We start from the raw sequence: 18,332 nt of genomic DNA, 5'->3' as shown, positions 1-18,332 counted from the left end.
ATCACTGAAATGTGCTTCAAAGTGGAGTCTTGAGGAAGCGCTTCACATCTTCAGTCATGCTGAACCTGGCAGAAAATCTTCACATTATCTGATAAATAAAAATGACCAAATTGTTGGAAAGATATCCCCCACCTATGGCCTCAGCAACTTGTGCATTCTAAACTAGTGTGTGTGTCTGTGATTGACAGTGTGATACCATTTTTCCTGTCTTTAATGTTGATACAGCAGCAGATGGTGGGCTGACAACCAAGAAATTAGACAGATGTATATCTTAGCCTTGCCATCAGGCTGTTGGGGGGAAAATGCAAAATCAGGCGAGGAGACAGGCAGGGCCTGTAGGAGAGCTATACGATGTTACTATTCAGTGGCTTTACTCTTGAATAAACTAAGCCATTTTTCATCATCCTTGGTTACATGGCATTCACATCACAGTGCTGGAACATGACAACTGTATGCACTGTATGATTTAATCCCTTTTACTGTTAAGGAAAGTCTGAATACACTGAACATACCTATCAGCATATTACAGTATGTTACTGTTGCATTGGAGTGACATTCTTAATGTGTGTGTCTTAAAAACAACTTTAATGACCAGTAATAGATTCAATATAGAGTGACAGAGAAACATCATTAGCTACCATAGAAATATTTCACAATACTTTTGCGATGTCATAAAATACATAAAAAAGCAATAATACACTTTAAGGTCAGTGTAATTTCTTTACACTACCAACACTCTTTAATAATGTTCCGCCTCTGCAATATGCTTTCATTAACACACACACACACACACACACACACACACACACACACACACACACACACACACACACTGAACTAATGAACTTGAAAGTTCATCAAGTGTAGTCTGTTTATTTTTGTTTCTATAAAACCTTGTTTATATCCTAGAAGTTAATGTAATCCAAATGACTCAGAATAGATTACTAAGACTTAAGACAAGGTCCTACTGGTTAGTAAAATTGCTTTTCTCAAGCTGCTGCTGTTATATTGCAAGTATGCTGTGCTCTCTATGTGAGATAACAATATAAAATCTATTTTCATATGGAACTATCACATTATGCAGTGATGAAATGCTTTGCAGTATTGCTCAGATTCTTTATAAAACACGGTAAATGATCACATTTAAAGGTGTCATGAAGAACTTTCCTTGTTACCAGATGTTACCGTCTGGGTGAGGGACAGCGAATGTTTTGACTTGGTTGCAGGATCTTCAGAAGCTTGGATGAAGGTACATGGATGGGACACAAACATCCCACAATGGACTTTAGTCCGCTTTGGCTTGCATGAACCAATTCCACCCGTCTGTCAGTCTAATATTACTCAAAACACAGTATGTTTTCCTGGATATTGTTAAACTGGGAACTATTTTGTTCGACTGTTAAAGGTTTAAGTGACATTAATGAACATCTCATTGCATTTTTCCCCAACTGGTCCACAGTTTCCAAACATGTTCCCTTCTTTATTTCCTTCCAGCCAAGCACTTTGAAATGCACTGCATGGCCTTGCATAAAGTGCATGTGCAGATTGATTACAGAGCTCCACTTGCCTATCACACTCTACCATCTTGATGGCTGCTGACAGTGCTCTTTTTCCTCGCTTTTTGTTGTGCTTATCGCCGAATGAATTACTTCCTTCAAAAGGTTGTGTTGCATGATCCATGGTGACAGAGCAAAATGAATATCTGTCCTCTGTCGCCAACGGACATGTTCCCAGGTGGCAATGGCTTGCTCGGGCACATTTACATTACAAGTTACACACAAATCACACATGCGCACACACATACACACTCTAATGGATGTGCATAAACATGAGCACAGCTTGCCACAGCCAGTTTACCAGAGTAATTTTCCCCCAAAATTATTAATCCGAATTGGAAGCAGACATATCCAGCTTTATGGATTAGAGACTGACCCTTGTAATCTGAATGACTTTAGGACAGCATATGCAGCACTTGTTAGGCTCTCTCCTTTCTTTCTCTCCAGCACACACCATAAGAGTACTGTGCACCAGATTATGAAAATGGAGTATAACGTAATAAAAATACAAGGAGCAATCAAAGGACTGAAGTGGGCCGAGGGGGACTTAGAGGATTTGGATTATTAAGCAGAACACAACAGTGGAATCCCACTGGGCCCAGACTATATCACAGCCAACAGTCAGAAACCACGGTTCTGGAACATCCTCTCTAATTGTCATCTGTCATCAAGAAAATCGTCTAACCAAATAAATAAGAGATGATGCACATGAGATCCCAAGTTTCTTTTGTTTCTGTACTTTCTGTTGGCAACCAGCTATACACACACTATTCCCCAAGTCACAAGTGTTGGAAAACTAAGTTTCCCCTGTCCATGAAAACTTATTTGCTTTTAGTTTGATGTAAAACTCATCCTGGTGACATACATAAAATGCAGCTACGGCACATCAAGTGCGTGTAGACGGATGTTTGGGTTCTGGATGTGTGTGGGCTTCTGCTGAGACTCAATATCACTTCTTGCTTTTCAGGATGAATCCCATATGAACCCATGTCTGTCAAATACATGCTGAAGCAGTGCACCAGCCAAACATTTTGACCTGGAGCACTTTTTGGTTACATGTTGAAACCTCAGTCTACTCCTTATACCAACCCAGATACCTAAAAAGTTGGGTGGTTGTCTAAAACGTAAATAAAAACAGAATGCAATGAGTGCAAAGTGCTTTTACAGACAACAGCTTTACAAAGTGTTCCTGAACCCATGTAGTAATATCCTTCATACAATCATGTGTTCACAGAGTGGTGAACCTCGCTCCATCCTCGCTTGTGAACCACTGAGCCTTTCCAGGATGCCCCTTTCATACCCAATCACGATACTATCACCTGTTACCAACGAACCTGTTTACCTGTGGAATGTTCCAAACAGGTGTTTTTGGAGCATTCCACAACTTTTCCAGTCTTTTATACCATGGTCTGGGTGAATACTCGATTCTGATTGGCTGCAGGGTGTCCGTTGTGTTCCGGTCAGATAGCCTGATTGTTCTAAATTATTGCGCTGGCTTAAATGCTAGTTGGTAACCCTGACAACAGAAACTCAGAACATACATTAACATACGTTATTTCACAGTTTATTTATCACAACGGCAAGACAGTGGACAACATGAGTGATTTTACAGTTTCCTTCAACCTATTTGGTGAATTTGATAATTTTGAAGACTGGGGTGCAGCAGAAGAGAAAGAGAGAAGAGAATATAAGAAGAAGGAGATGCGACACAAGGAGGTGACATCGGACAAATGGAACAATTTAGAGGATGACAAGGACGAGGTAAACACAAAGAAAACCACGTAACATTACGTTAAGCAATTATCTCACTTCCCTCCACTGATTAGGCCTAATATAACAGCTGCGGCCAACCGAGCTGTAGGTTCTGTGGCCAGAGCCGGTTACCTTGGCAACACGTCACAATGAGAGATATTAAATAGTCCACTCAGCCGCTTCTTATGAAAAACTTACGATTTTAACAGTAAAAAACAACATTAACATATTAATAATGATTTAATATTTATTTCTTTCATAAGTGACCATGGTATAATGCCCTTCGAGGTGTCCATTATCAGAAATGAATGGACACCTCATCGGGGACGCGGAGGCGTCCATTCATTTCTGATAATGGACACCTCGTCGGGCATTATCCCTTACTTGTTGCTCCTGTCCCAACTTGTTTGAAACATGCTGCAACTTTTCTGGAATCTGGGTTTGAAATACTCGAAAATTAGAACAGAAATGTTTAGTGCTATTTGATTGGAAGTGTCTTAGTTGACACACCCTAATTAGGCAGCTAACAGCTGTACTGTACTGTATTTATCTTATACTGTCTGATACTGTACATGTTTTTTTAGCATGGACTTCTTCACTCCAATGCACATGTCTTTGGTAAAGCACAAATTCAAAGTCTCATGAGGTTACTGCAATATGACAATTTCTTGTCTCAGCAGTCAACATCAGAGGCAAAAGTCGCCCCAGGACAGAGGAAAGTCATGCTATTATTGCATTAGGCAATGCAAATATTCTTACTGAGCGTAATTACAAAATAGACTCACATTTTCATGGAGCACTGTGAATTATCTGAGATAATTGTCGGCCTCTCAGAGCATAAATTGTAAGATAAATGTCATAGGACTTCCTTGTACCTAATTAGAGAGACTGAGAAGTGGGTCATTTTCAAATAAGAAGATGTCATCAATATCTTCCTAACAATGTTGAAAACAGTGATTGTTTCATTATTTATACCTTATTGTCATTTTGAGGCAGTGTTACGTGAATTTGGCCCGAATGCTTATATCTGCATCCCCACCTGTCAATAGAAAATACAGGAGACCAGACTTTTACTTCCAATTAAATAACATTCTACAGTAATGCATGGAATGAAATTAAAAAGGCTCTAAATCTCTGGACTTAAGCAGTATTAGCTTTACATTAGCACTGCAGTCCTGTGATAATGGAGAGGGAGAAATCATATGCATTACATGTCACCCTTGGATGTGTATCAACTGTTTCAGTTGAGCAATAAAACCACTTTCCACCAAGTTCATTAAAATTATCACAGCATATGGAGCTCTCATTATTTCTGTAATTCCTGTAACTCGTCATGGGAGCAGGGTGTTCTCACTCCTGTTTTTCAAACCATACTGCGAGCAGAATATTATACCAAACCTCACATTATACTTTGTCCCTGGGTTGTGTTTCAACTTGAAAGACCGAGGAGAAATAAAAGGCAGTTTGAAGCTATGTGAGATAAGGAAAACAAGGGATGAAGGCAATAAGATGGGTGAGTGGGACAGGGAAGAGTACTGTAAGGTTGAACTGTCTTCATTACGCATCGCCTCTACTGAGCCTTCCTAATATGCCCATCACCTGCCATTCTCTTAATGACTTGCTATTTCTGGATACATAGAAATGAAGAGACGTGCTCCTAAGTAATTCTCCAAGCCTGAAGATCTCTGAGGACATTTTTTCTGCCTTGTTCCTATCATATAACATGTGGCTACAGTGTTACCAAAAGTCACATCCTGATTGTTCGTGTAATAGCACATTTATACATGTATTTCCGTAGCACTCCTTGTATGAATAATTAAATTTGCATTCTTTGGAAAATACAAAATTGTTCTGTAAAAGCCATTTTTAATGTAACTCATTTGTTTGAAATGATACTCAGAAAATGGTTAACTTTGGGGCATTTCTAATTATAACTATTGTACCCTCAAATGTGCAACACAAGCAAGACTGCATATAAAATCCATCATGCTTGCTCATGGCAAATGCAAATTAGGTGTAAACTGCTCCAAACTTGACTACTGCAGTCGACAAAAATCTGGGTCATATTGTATACACGTTAAAATTCCTTTACCTCACATGAGGCTCATGTGACTGGATTGTGGTGTGAGAAACAGGATAGTGTGGCTGTGGCTGCTACACGACCACCACCCACAGCACTGCAGCATCATCAGGAAATATGCATATTGAACGCTGGTGTAAATCAGTCCACAGCAACTGTATGGATAGGTGACCTTGTGAGGGATGCAGTAAGCACACTCCCCAGCAAGGAATGCATACTTGCACACTTCATGCATGAATGACTACACGGTACACACGCCACAGTCGGCAACACGCACTCACTCACATGCGATAGCACGCGAGCACGTATGCACTCAATTCCTAATCGCACTTCTTCCTGCATAATCACACTTTTCCACAGGAAGGAACTCATAAAACTGACATTTTCTTTCCATTAAAACACTCCATTGGGTATCTTATTTTCATTCCTAAATGACCCTCACTCCCCACTGGAGTGCAGCAAACAGATTCAACCACACAAAGACAAACAACCACATCATTTATTTCTACCAGCAAGGTATGATATTGTTCACAGTGGGGAGATAACACTCTTCGTATGGACTATATATATATATTGCTTTGTATTAGAAATATAATAATGTAATCATGTTAAATGAATTATTTTTCCTGCTAAAGGATTACATATTGGTACACGAGTGGCAAAGGGATCAGAGCTGAATGGCCCAGTGGTTAAGCATAGTTGGGAAAAAAGTGAAAATGATGATGAATACATATTTTGGCAGAAGAAGGGAGATAAATATGATTTATGAATCAGTACAAATGTATAATACCTCCATGTTGAATGGATTCTGTGATTTTTTTTTTCTTTTTTTCTATTTAATAAAACAGCTGCAATACGTTCATGGAGATAAATGATGTATATCAGGATTCCTCTATACTGGACAATCTCATTATATCTTAACCCCAGGCCAGTTTGTTCAGCACTGTGGCTCTAATGTGTGTTTGTTTGTCTTTGTGTGTTCGCAGGCTGCAATAGATTTAGCTGTAGCTTTGAAAGACAATTTGAGAGACAAGACTCATTCTATGGTCATGCCTGGTTTTGTTCCTCACCTTTAAGTTACATATACACATCTTGTTTACTTTTGTTTTAACTTTTATCTCCATTACGCAGCTCAGTGCACAAGGGAAGGTGAGGGGAAAAAGCATTTGTTTTAGCCCATGTATTTCTGGATATGTGACTTTCAGGTAAATAAGGCTTCTGTGGAGATTCTGCGGAGGGCGCACAGTGGGGATATGTCTTGGTTTTGATTAACGTTCACATGTAGCTAAGACCTCTTAAGCAGTGCAAAAGCTGAGGGAGACAGAACAGGGTATCAAGGATGAAAGGTTTGATAAATTCAGCCAGCCACTACGCACGTACCAGTCCACACATTTAGTGGCAAGCAATTGGATATGGTCTGCACAAAGGAAACACACAGACAGAGAAAGCTATTCCCTGCTGTTTTAAGCCTATCTCATGTTTTATACTTTGTTTATCACTGATGTTGATCACTAGTGAATTTTGCATTTTATATTATTTCAACAATGAAATCAGTGCTACTTAGGGACCAATTTGTACATGCTCTTAAAAGCACTCTATAATGTGTTTTCAGTATTCAAACCATTGCAGCTTGCACAGCATGTGTTACCTGTAGGAGTCCAATAACAATCAAACAATTGTTTGTATTTCTCGCTGATGAAAAGACGGCTGAGTTTATAATGAGAAAGCTTTGCATTAGCCTGCACAGATGTCTGATGACATCAAAGACTGATTGTTATATTTCCTGCTGGCTGCCCTGATGTTCACGTACTGTTCCGCTGCCTCATTAGTAGTCTGATAATGACACAGTTAATCAAATAATGCTTGAAAAAAAAGATATACACAACATACATTTTGTTTTGATATACCGCAGATATGCATTTAAGTTCAACTGAAGTTAAATCATATAGTTTTTGTCTTCTACAGCACACGCATATGCCATGTAAATGACTTTGTCACCTGTATCCTCATTTGAGAAAAAAATCAGAAACAGAAATGGACAAAAGTGTATTTTCTATGTTTTAGTTTCATGATGGCACATCCTGTTTTTGCATTAATTCGATGCAGACATTATGTCGATACAGCCAATCCAATCTTGCATAAAGTAGTCAGACTGAACCAGACAGCAGCCTGCCTTTAAACAACCACATTAGCTTTCCTGCTAAAGTCTCCTTCTTCTCGAACTTTCAAACATGAACACTCGTCTTTTCCTGCATCTTAGCTCGTTGAACAAACCAACTGACAAGGCTAGCACTAGTTCGCTGTTCAGCTGCAGCACATTAAAGGACCAGCGTGCATGATTTAGTGGCATCTAGTGGTGATATTGCAGACTGCAACCAATCAAATGTCGCCTCACCCCTCCCTTTCCAAGCATCGAGGAAAACCATATGCTGGGAAACTCGGTGGTGATAGCTAAGGCCTGACGGTGCACTCTGCAGACTGCGAGATGCCTTAATTTTCTTCTTTTAAATAATATTTGAGACGTTATTTATTATGAAAACATGGATCATTTAATTGATTTCAGTTGGACTTTAAATCATACAGTGTTTTGAATGTAAATCTGTAGAGCTGATTTAACTGTAAAATGGATTTTACACACTATTACTAGACCTAACTTATAAACTGGATCTCTAAATGTCCAGTGTAGTAAAGGCATATTGTCATGGTGTGTAGTGTGTGGTTGACAGATTTTTCAGATTTGCCATACTATATGTGAATTTGCCACATCTTATGTCAGCAACCAAACCTGATGTAACATTTCCTCAGGGTAAGAAAACAGATTTGGTTACTATTTTGTTTTGGTCGGAGGAAAACTGCTATCCATCATAGGAAACAGTTCTGTGATATCAGGCGAAGAGCCAAAGAAAAGCTGGCGGCAAACCATTTGGGACATTTTGTAGGGAGGGGGCATCCACCAGCTTGTCCCTGACATCTGCACAATATGTACCCTCTTTTCTTTTCAAAATCAAATGCAATTGTGGTTGGTGTATTGCAACAGCACTTGTCAAGGGGCTTTATTTATCTATGTATTTATTTGTTTTATTGGCTGGGTACTCCCTGGGTAACAAGGGTTTAATCGGCAAGGTTTTCTGACCACATTTGTTTGCTAGATATTGAAATCCCTTCTGTTGGACCTTATTGCATACAATGCAAGAAAAAGCTGACACAGCAAACAAGACAGGCATCATGTGTAAGAGGCTGTGAGAAATCATTTAAATATAATGTAGTCTTTAACATTTTAGTCTTTCATATGAAGCTGTGTTGGTGGTTTCAGTATTGTACAACCAGTTTGTGATGGGGCTATGTGACCTAAATCAACTGAAAGCATAAATCTTGTTGGATAAGTAATTGTAATTTGCCCATAGATCAAAAGGTTTGATCTGTAATTTTATGCTCTTTTAACATTAAAGTTATAATACGGCTAATAATAATCACAATATGGCACAATGCAATGTTGATAATTACATTTACTCAAATACTGTACGTATGTACAAGTTTGAGATGGCTATATTTTATTTGAATATTTTCATTTTGCGTTGCAGTACTGTACTACTAATCTACCCAGTAATATACAAATTGGTTCCACATTGACAAACTACAACATCGTGATGCTCTTAAATGTTTTTGTTCAGATCAAAGTGGAACAATATAATATTCCACATTAACTTAAGCTTTTTAAATGAGCCATTCTAAATAACAACTGCAGTTACTTTGATTATTTAAGTACATTTTGCTGATAATACATCTAAGCTTTTACTGAAGAAACATTTTAAATTCAAGAGTTTTACTTGTAGTGAAGTTTTTGAAGACTATGATGTAATTATGATTCCAACTTTTGCTTTTTAAATGATCCGAGTTCTTCTTCCACCACTCCAGCCTCTGTGTATACCCAGATGTTTGCCTCAGGTTGATAATTATCATCGCTGAAATCTATCTTTGATGGAAGAGAACATACATATTTCAATGCATTTAGTGTCTGGAGAAAATATCGGATAATCAGCAGTTTTATTCATTGCATCAGTAGTTTTATATAATCTGCATACATTTGCTTATTAATTTCTGGGCATTCAGAAATACTGGATAAAGGAAGGCTCTCCTTTTCTTGACCCTGGGGAATCAAGCAGAAGAAAGTGGAATATTGGCATGGTATCGTGAAGGTACAATGCTCCCTATAATAGCTTTTGATTTTAAGATTCTTCTTCAGGATATAATAATAATAACATTATTATTATTATTATTGCACTAATTAATGTAATAATACATTACATGTCAATTCCTAAAAAGTAATTTAAATGAAACTGTTTACGTGTGTTGTAACTTTATGTATGCAAAATGCCACATGTAGAGTGATTAAAAACTGTTGGAAAGTGAGCTAATCATAAAGAAATGAATGAAATGATGAATTCCTCCGAGGCTAAAGTTACAACTGCCTCACAAAAACATAATGGTGGAACAAACCTGATTTCTAACCTGCTTGCTTGGAGACAGGAAATGTCTAAAACATTTCTGCTGTATTGACACGTGTTTTTCATCCTGATTGTAAGTTTGCACTCCAAAGCTGGTCTCACAGCCATACTGAATCAATATTGGAGGAGCAAAGCCCTTGTTCTCTGTGTTTATAGATCCATGCCTTCTGCTGGACTTTGCTTTCTCTGCACATTCTGGTCACTGTCTGTCTGCTGGCGACGTGACTGGAGAACTGCAATTTATGCTGCCTTTATTTATAGTCGAGAGATATGAGATCACAAGTTCAGCCTTAAGATGATTTTGTCTTACTATGCTGCATGTATCTGCATTTTTAAATATCACTCAAAAATTAAATCAAATTGAAAGTATTTTATATGTCTTTTATATATTTTATATAAAACTTGCTCATCTGTTGCTATTTTAAGTTGTTCCAACTCTCATTTCACAAAGATTTTAATCTAACGCTGTCTGGAGACACAAGCATATCCATCCATTAGCTCCATGTTCTTAAGCATATCAACAAAAAGACTTAGAGCCATGCATATGGCTCTCAAGTTTTATGCCATGCAAATTATAGTACAGAGGATGGAAAACATTTTTCTTTGGAGAGAAGGTGCCCTGGACTCTTCTCCCAGCCTATTAGGAAACTGTCTGCTGAAATGAGCCGAGTTCATGTGATTGGCTATTCCTGAAGGCTGCACCAGCTATGTCCTCTGATAATAGGTTCCTGAATATATATGCATATTTATGCCTATTTTATTCTTTACCCTCTTCTCCACATTCTCTTGTACCTGTCAGGACCACATTGCAACAAATGGTTGGTCATACAATTGCATCTTGAATACATATTGCTCCTTAATTTCCTTTGTGTCAAATATTTTGTGGCTAAACATATTTTTTTGGAGAAATAAGCATCATATAAGCACTATAGACTGAAAAAAAGAAGGTACTGAACTAAACTATGACACCAGACCCCTCTACAGGACAGAAATTTAAGACTATATAATAACTTACTCTTATTAATCTTATGTTGCTTATCATCGATCTTATTAACCAAATCACCACAGACCAATTGCACACAATGAAGCTTTCAGGGACCCTCAGGCAATTGACCACTATGCTTAGCCAGAAAATAAGCCTAGAAAATGTGGCTCATAACACAGAAAATTTGGAAAAACTTGATTTGCTTGTAAAATGAAACCCCCTTCGAAGGCACATCGCTGGTGCAGTGTACCAAAACAATAAAAATAAAAAAAAACACCAAACACAATATGTAGCCAGCCATTCCCACTCAGCAATGTTTGTTTCACTTGATGGAGCAAGCCTATTAAGCTGCTATTTTATCCTGTTAGAGGAGCAATAGACATCCACTGTGAGTTTCAAACAAGTCATTACTAACTCTCAGAGGACGCAATACCTGATAGGTGAAAGACAAGCTATCTCGCATGCCTGCATTCCCACTAACCAACTCACAAACTCACTCAATCTCCAATCCATTCCGAGCCCTTTTCCACACTCAGACAACGCCTCACCTCTTGACATATGCTACAGGTCCATCAGTCTTGATCAGCAGACATGCAGTCCACTCAGCTTTGCAGTAACTTTGCGTGAGTGTGTGTGTGTTTGTGTGTGTGTGTAGTCTCTCCTCTCAACACCTACTGCCTTCCCTTCCAGAGAAACTGACTCAGCAGCCACTGTCAGGTCTGCTTAATTTTGTCATGCTTGACTTCCTGCTACCTGGAGTCTCATCTGCCAGAGCCCCTTAATCCACTTGTCACTCACAACAACAAAAAGCTAGGAAGGTGCTCCTTGAATGAAGACAGGGAGGTGGAGCATTGGTGGGTGTATGGGTGAGTTGAACTGGAGGTTTTTGTGCAGGTGCACAGGCACAGGTGCAGCAGCTGTGGGGGCTTCGGACTTGTGGAAAATTTCAGCGAATGCCAACACTATATGGAGAAGAAGCCAATAAATCATTCTACCATCCAAGCAACAGAGAAAGTAAAAGGGGAGTATTTTATGAAAAAAATAATAAAAAGCAGAGGAGGGAATGGAGTGCTGTCATTAGTATTGTCAGACTTTACAAAAAATAATGATTAACTCAATGAAAGATATTTCAATGAGCATATAATACAATAATTCTAACACTGATAAACTATTGTAAAGTAGATATAATGTCAAAGGAATTTAAAGGTTTTGTGTTTCAGTGACCAGCACGTATACTGTACATATATAAGCCCCTTTTTTTAATTAACAGAAGCATCTATGCTCACTATGTGTAAAATGTTCACTCATCTAATGCTGCACTTTCTCCTACTTTTTAATAGCTGTAATATATAATTATATAATAATTTACAATAACATAATAATCAGTGACATGCTTCCTGCTCTATCACCGTCAAATAGTTCAAACATTTGAGCAACGGTTCTGTTCTTTGACAACTTTTTGGCCATTGCAATTAAAAGTGCATTTTTATCAATGCTAATTTTGCCAGACCCTCTGGCTAAGCAGGGCATCAGGCCTGCAGCTGCTGCATCCCACTAGCCCGGGATGAAGACATGGAAAGAGGATTGGCAGAAATGGGCAGTCCTGAGGATGTTTGATGTTGTAGAGAGGAGAGATAAGTTTAAATTAGTTTTCATGGATCTCTGTAGTCTGTGTTCCAATATGCCTCCAGGATGCCTACACTCCTGCTGATCCGCAGTGCAAAAACTAGCACTTCGGCTAGAATACCTACAATAAGCAAGCAGCTTGATGTGCACAGGCGTTTGTCTGGTTATTTTGCAACAGCCTGGTGCTGACTGCGCATTATTTAAATAAGCCAGCCACAATGAATTAAAGTTCTGTAACTGCACTTTGCTTTGATAATATGCATTTTTTTCCCAAAGAAGTGAAACTTAGAAATGTAATTTCTGTTGCCCCCAGACATCTAAATTCAATCAAATGACAAATAAACATTTCAAAACAGCTTAGATGCAGTTATGGAGTGATGATATTTCCCATTAATCTGTAGTTCAGATGAGACTTTAGTGCCATATTCACAATAAAATAATGTTTTTGATGGTGCTGTTTACAGCAAAAGTGTTACAAATACCAACAATTGCGTCCTGCAGCATTTTAATCACTATGTGAAACTCACAGCTCTCCGATCAGCTGTGTCAAATTACATCAAACAGATGTTTAACCACATGCCAATATGATATTCAGCTGACAGATGACAAAATGTAAGGCTTTTTTTTTTTTTTTAAATCAATGTTACTTTACGAAAACTGGACATGATCAATTGCATTTATACCCTTGATCGTGAGGGATTCATCTTGTAAGGCCTGTAGGACACAAATTGTGATCTATAGAACCCACAAGGGGTATCTGAGGAGGTCCCCAGATAAAGTGAGACATTGTCCCGTGTCATAGTTGGCAACATATGTTTTCAAATGGGGCTCTGGAGCCAAAATCTGTCAGCCTGCAGTCAGACTTGAGAGGGTCCACTGATATTTACAAAAGGTGACACACTGCTGCAGGATGAAAGTCTATACGATCGCATGTCATTCCATTTTCTCTGTGGCGGAGCCTATTTTCTCATCTGCAATCTGATTTCTGCTAAGAATTGTATGATTGCAGACCCATGGAAAACCAGACAGGTCTCAATAATTATGATCACCTAGGCTTGAAATTAACACCAGCCAGCTCACTCAGAGTAGGTGAAATTTGACTATGGCAGGTAACACAATTCTAGCAGCAGATTTGTTGGCTTGTTTATTCGTCTCTCTCGATTTCCATATGGAAATAAAGCTTTTCCAGTACAGAGGCTTCAAAAGTATGTGCTTTTATGTATTCTCTCCCACCTACCTGCTTGAAAATAGAAAAAAATAAACATTTTCAATTTACTGCACAGCTATCTTATTGTCCATTCCTGAATTTTGTGTTATTGAGTGTAAGGTATACTGAATGTCATGAAGTGGTATGTTTTTTATTCTTTTATCTACAACACAGTGGTGGTTTCTTTGTAGCTGAAGTGCACATTAAAAGAGAAGAATTGGAGAGAAAGAAACATTTGCATAATGAGTATATTGTTTTTGTCACTACACAGTAAACATGTGGATTGAGCATGTGTGAGGTGATATATTTGGCATATTTACTTATCAGTGAACATACCTGGGTGGAATAACACTAGACATGTACAGCTGCAGTTCACTGTCAGTAACCTATGCAGAGGTGCATTGGGTTATCAGGTTCTCTCAACCTATACTTGAAGAATAATACATGAACTGAACTGCAGACTTGTTTGTCAAGTTCACATCTTAACAATTCATATGTATTGTCTTGCAAATAGGTGCACATGAGCAAGGTCATAGCAGGCAGGGGATGTTTTCTGGGGCCCTGGGCTCTATTATCTATTTGTTACACAGACATACACATGGAATTATAATGCCTATTACTGCCTCTTTGTTATAGGACTGATTTACTATTAGACACTGTGCGGGGCCTGAATTGTTGTGGCCATGCTTCGTTTTAATCCTGTGTTTTCCTGGCAGTAAAACAGCCTTAAGTGCTTCCATGTCATCAAGCACTGGATGAAATTTATGTTAGTAGAAAGACAAGTCATTACAATTCTGACATCATGTTTATAAGTCTGGGTGTAATAATCAGCTGACTGAAATACTTTGATTTGTGTGTTTACATGCCATTTGATAAAGTGATAACATGCGCAACTCCAGTTTGCATGATTTAGTACAGAGAAATTTCTCTGAAGGAAGTGGAATGCTGAGCCATGTTCGATGTTATTATTGTGATTATTACTATTGATCGTGAATTGGGTTTAGTGAATGTATTTGCATGAGTTTCGAAAATAAGCCTTACTCCATGCTGATACCTCCTCTCTCTTCACCTAAGACATGAATGAACATTTGGGCTAATTACTGGAACATGCTCTCGAGGGAGGGGTATTCCAAAACCCTGGCCTATTTGGTTTTACTCAATGTTATTTATATTTTACATTTCACAATTGCTCTCCCTGGCCCCCACTCCTCTGTCTTTCTGGGTGAATGAGCATGCGAATGACCATAGCTGACAAGCAGTTGCAGGCAGAAGGCTCACACAGCTTAAAAATCCCATTTTCTTCTTCTTTTTTTTTTTTCAATCATTCGTCTGATGGCAGAAACAGGAGAGAAAGAGGAGACTGTCTCCACCAGAAAAAAATAAATAAATAAAAAGAAAATGCAGAAATCAGTCTGTGTGTCCAATTGCTGTTGGTTAATGTTCATGGTTAAGTCATTTTCAGCACCTCCTAGTGGCAAAATGTGCTAAAATTTCTCAAATGACCCTGGCATGATGAATATGCATATAGGAAGTACGTGTCTAGAATCAGAGACCGCAACTCAGTCACATGCAAGAAAATGCATGTTTTACGATCCATCTGCTCCTGCGTGCATCCTTCGGCCTGTGGTAGCATCTTCTGCACTGATTTATTTTCATCACTCATCACTAATTAGATTAAGAAAAAAGATCATAGGTTAAAATAAGGGTGTTATGCATGTCATGTGGCATAAGTGCATTGTGCAACTTAAAATGGGTCAGCGCTGACTTTCGCTTTCACACGGGACACAAATAGCGGTCTCTTGGGTGAAAGATCTGTGTTTGTTTGACCGATCCGTCCGCCCCACCGTCCTCCAAATGCAGACTTCCTCTTTATACAACATCACGTAACATTCTCCTTTGCTCCCGTCATAATTATTCCAGCCACTAGAGGTTGCCACCAAACAGTAAACATAAATATGGGTCATAATAACCTACTTGCAAGGTCAATCTGTACAGCTGTTTTTCTGCTGAGGATGGACTTGCTGTTAAAGCTGTCATAAGGGTTGTTTATATACTAAAAGCTGCATCATCAGTATAATGAATACTAGTTTACAAAAAAACTGATGCATTTCTATTTATTCCGAAATCCAGTTGTCAGGTGCATGCAAGACATCCCTCAGGTGGTGCTTCCATGTTTCATCGCAGAGCTGTATTGGCATATGACATGTGTTTGTATGTGCACGTTCAATATGCACTAACCTTGATGGCATTGGTGGATATTTGGATCTCATGCAGCTTCCTCATCGTGCCATCACGGTCAATGAAGTAGGATGAGGCCAACTGATGAAGGGCTTCCACATTTTGAGTAGCGTTGGCAAGCTTCCTGTCCAGCTTGTTTTTGGCCAGGTACATCGTCAGCGCCTCCTCTCCTGCAGGTTGCACAAGGAAAGGGAAATATGATTAGGATTGTACGTACTTAATGCCTTGGAAGTTTTTTGGGAAAAAAAAACACTTAATGTACTCTAAAGTGCTAAAGTGAAATAGAGACTAAAAATATTTAAGTTCTCATCTGAAGAAATTACCTAAATTTAAGGTGCACTGAATAAATAATGTGAGTATACTGTAGATATCTTCATTTGGGAGTCCAATCCAGACTTATCTCTGCTGCCAATAGAGCTCTTAACAGTAGAGATAAGTCAGAGGTCTGAATACCAAGGCAAGCACTTTTAGCTTGAGAAACCAGATGCCCCAGTTTTCCAGGAACAGTCTCAGTATTTGCTGTTTTATCCCCAGCTGGCACCGTCCCCAGAAATGTCCCCGGATTTACCCCTATTGGGATGGCATTATTTCCATGAGAGGTCTAGTGATATAGAATTTTTACCCAAATACCACAGGAATTTTATCCTGTGGAGAACAAATATATCACATCCGGTATCTTTTTTTTTTTTTTTTTTCCACATCTACCCCTGGAAGGGAAAAGATAGATTGAATGCAAACACACACACATAAAAAATTACATGAGTGATTGCAGAGATTTAATTATGCTGAGAAAAAAAACAGAGATGAGTGCGAAGCTGCAGCAGTAGGTGTTAAAACCATGTGGAGCCACTTGAGGAGGATTGTGTTTATTTATCCGTACAGTAGGATTGTGAGGCATGTTCCTGGATTACCACACTTGCATCGTTTGTTTTTTTCTGCCCCCCCCTTTCATCTGGATGACTGACCAAATGTATCCACGTGCATGGTTAAATGAAATTACTGACCCTTTGCGGTGATACTAACAAACAGGCTGGAGAGGTGTTAAATCATTTCTCTCTCTTTCCCATACTCAAAACAGATAGGGAGCACTTTTTTCTATTCTTTTCAAATATGCTTTTAAGCCACAGAAGAACGGCTTAAATAACCAAGTTGCTGTCTCTTAAGTCAACAACAATCTGGTTGGAATTTGGTTGGTGTCTTGCTGATATAACTATCGGCCAGAATTAAGACAAAGACTCCAAAACACAGACTTGGGTAGACCTGAAATCCTTACTTATTTTCTGAAGTAAAGAGGTAGAGTTCCCACTTTGAGTGTGATGTGAATTTAAAATCACTGCCACTGTAATGAGGTCACAACTACTGTGAATACAAAACTGATTATGCGCACAAGAAAATCAGCGTGTGTCTAATCCCTCTCCATAAATGCAGTTCTATGCTCAGAATTAAAATAGGAGAGGTGAGAAATGAAAACCCCCAAAAAATCCTCACCCGTCACCGTGCGTGTGTACAGTATGGACTGTATGTCAAGTTTGAATGTCCACAGGCAAACAGGGGATGGACGCATTTAAACGGAAACCACTGACCTTTCAGTGAGCGTCTGAAGGGGAAGAATGCGAAAGCCTAGAGCAGTAACAGGGACAAATATTTACTGAGCACCAGACAATCTCCCTGATTTGCATGTCATATGTTTGTCTGTTGACACACTATGAAGGGTTGAGCTGCTCATTCTATACACATCCCATTTTTCCATCTCTCATTCCTACAAGCGGAAACAGACGCATAAAAAGCAAACAAGCAAACACCAATTCATTTCCACGAGCTCACACACACACTCGCCTTCCAAGATTACTGCTCAAACGGCAAACCATATGCCTGCGAGTCGCTCAACAGCGTGTCACATATGTTCAGGTTTCTAGTGATGTGAATGGTTATTTGGCCCCCGGCGATGCATTGGAGTTGGTCACTTAACTTGTGGTGACCGTGACCAGGGGTGGGTAGAAGTCAGGGCCAATGTCTCATGCCTGGTTAGAGTACAAGCACTGAGGGGATGAGGCCCCATTCTCTGACGCTACCATGCTCTCTCTCCCTCAGGGGTTAGCAAAGTTACTTACACACACTTGACTTACACTACTGCACAAGAATAATGGCGCCACATTAAGCCTCTGAAATGCCCTTTTTTAATCTCTATTGCAACTTAGTGTCGCATAAAGGAGGCCTTCTGTACATAAATATTTTGTGGTTATTGCTACTGGTCAGGCAAAATCATTACCTCCGAGGCTTTAAAAAAAATCATCTGAGTGCACCTCTCTGTAAGTAATACATTGTGTAACATTATTACAGGGCACCTCACTGGCACGCTGCCAGAATTAATCAGCTCACGCAG

At 39.0% G+C, this 18,332-nt stretch overlaps 1 protein-coding gene across 1 annotated transcript in view; it reads right to left on the bottom strand.

Annotated features, from left to right (window-relative positions):
- brinp1 (bone morphogenetic protein/retinoic acid inducible neural-specific 1) overlaps positions 1-18,332 on the bottom strand; it is a 112,227-nt gene that overhangs the window by 31,274 nt on the left and 62,621 nt on the right. The window contains exon 4 of the mRNA XM_070988533.1: positions 15,950-16,119. Coding sequence (XP_070844634.1) covers positions 15,950-16,119 — 170 coding nt within the window. The remainder of the gene's footprint in view (positions 1-15,949; positions 16,120-18,332) is intronic.

This window comes from Chaetodon trifascialis, chromosome 20, assembly GCF_039877785.1.
Source record: "Chaetodon trifascialis isolate fChaTrf1 chromosome 20, fChaTrf1.hap1, whole genome shotgun sequence".
NCBI lineage: Eukaryota > Metazoa > Chordata > Actinopteri > Chaetodontiformes > Chaetodontidae > Chaetodon > Chaetodon trifascialis.
This window is presented reverse-complemented; position numbering and strand designations above follow the sequence as displayed.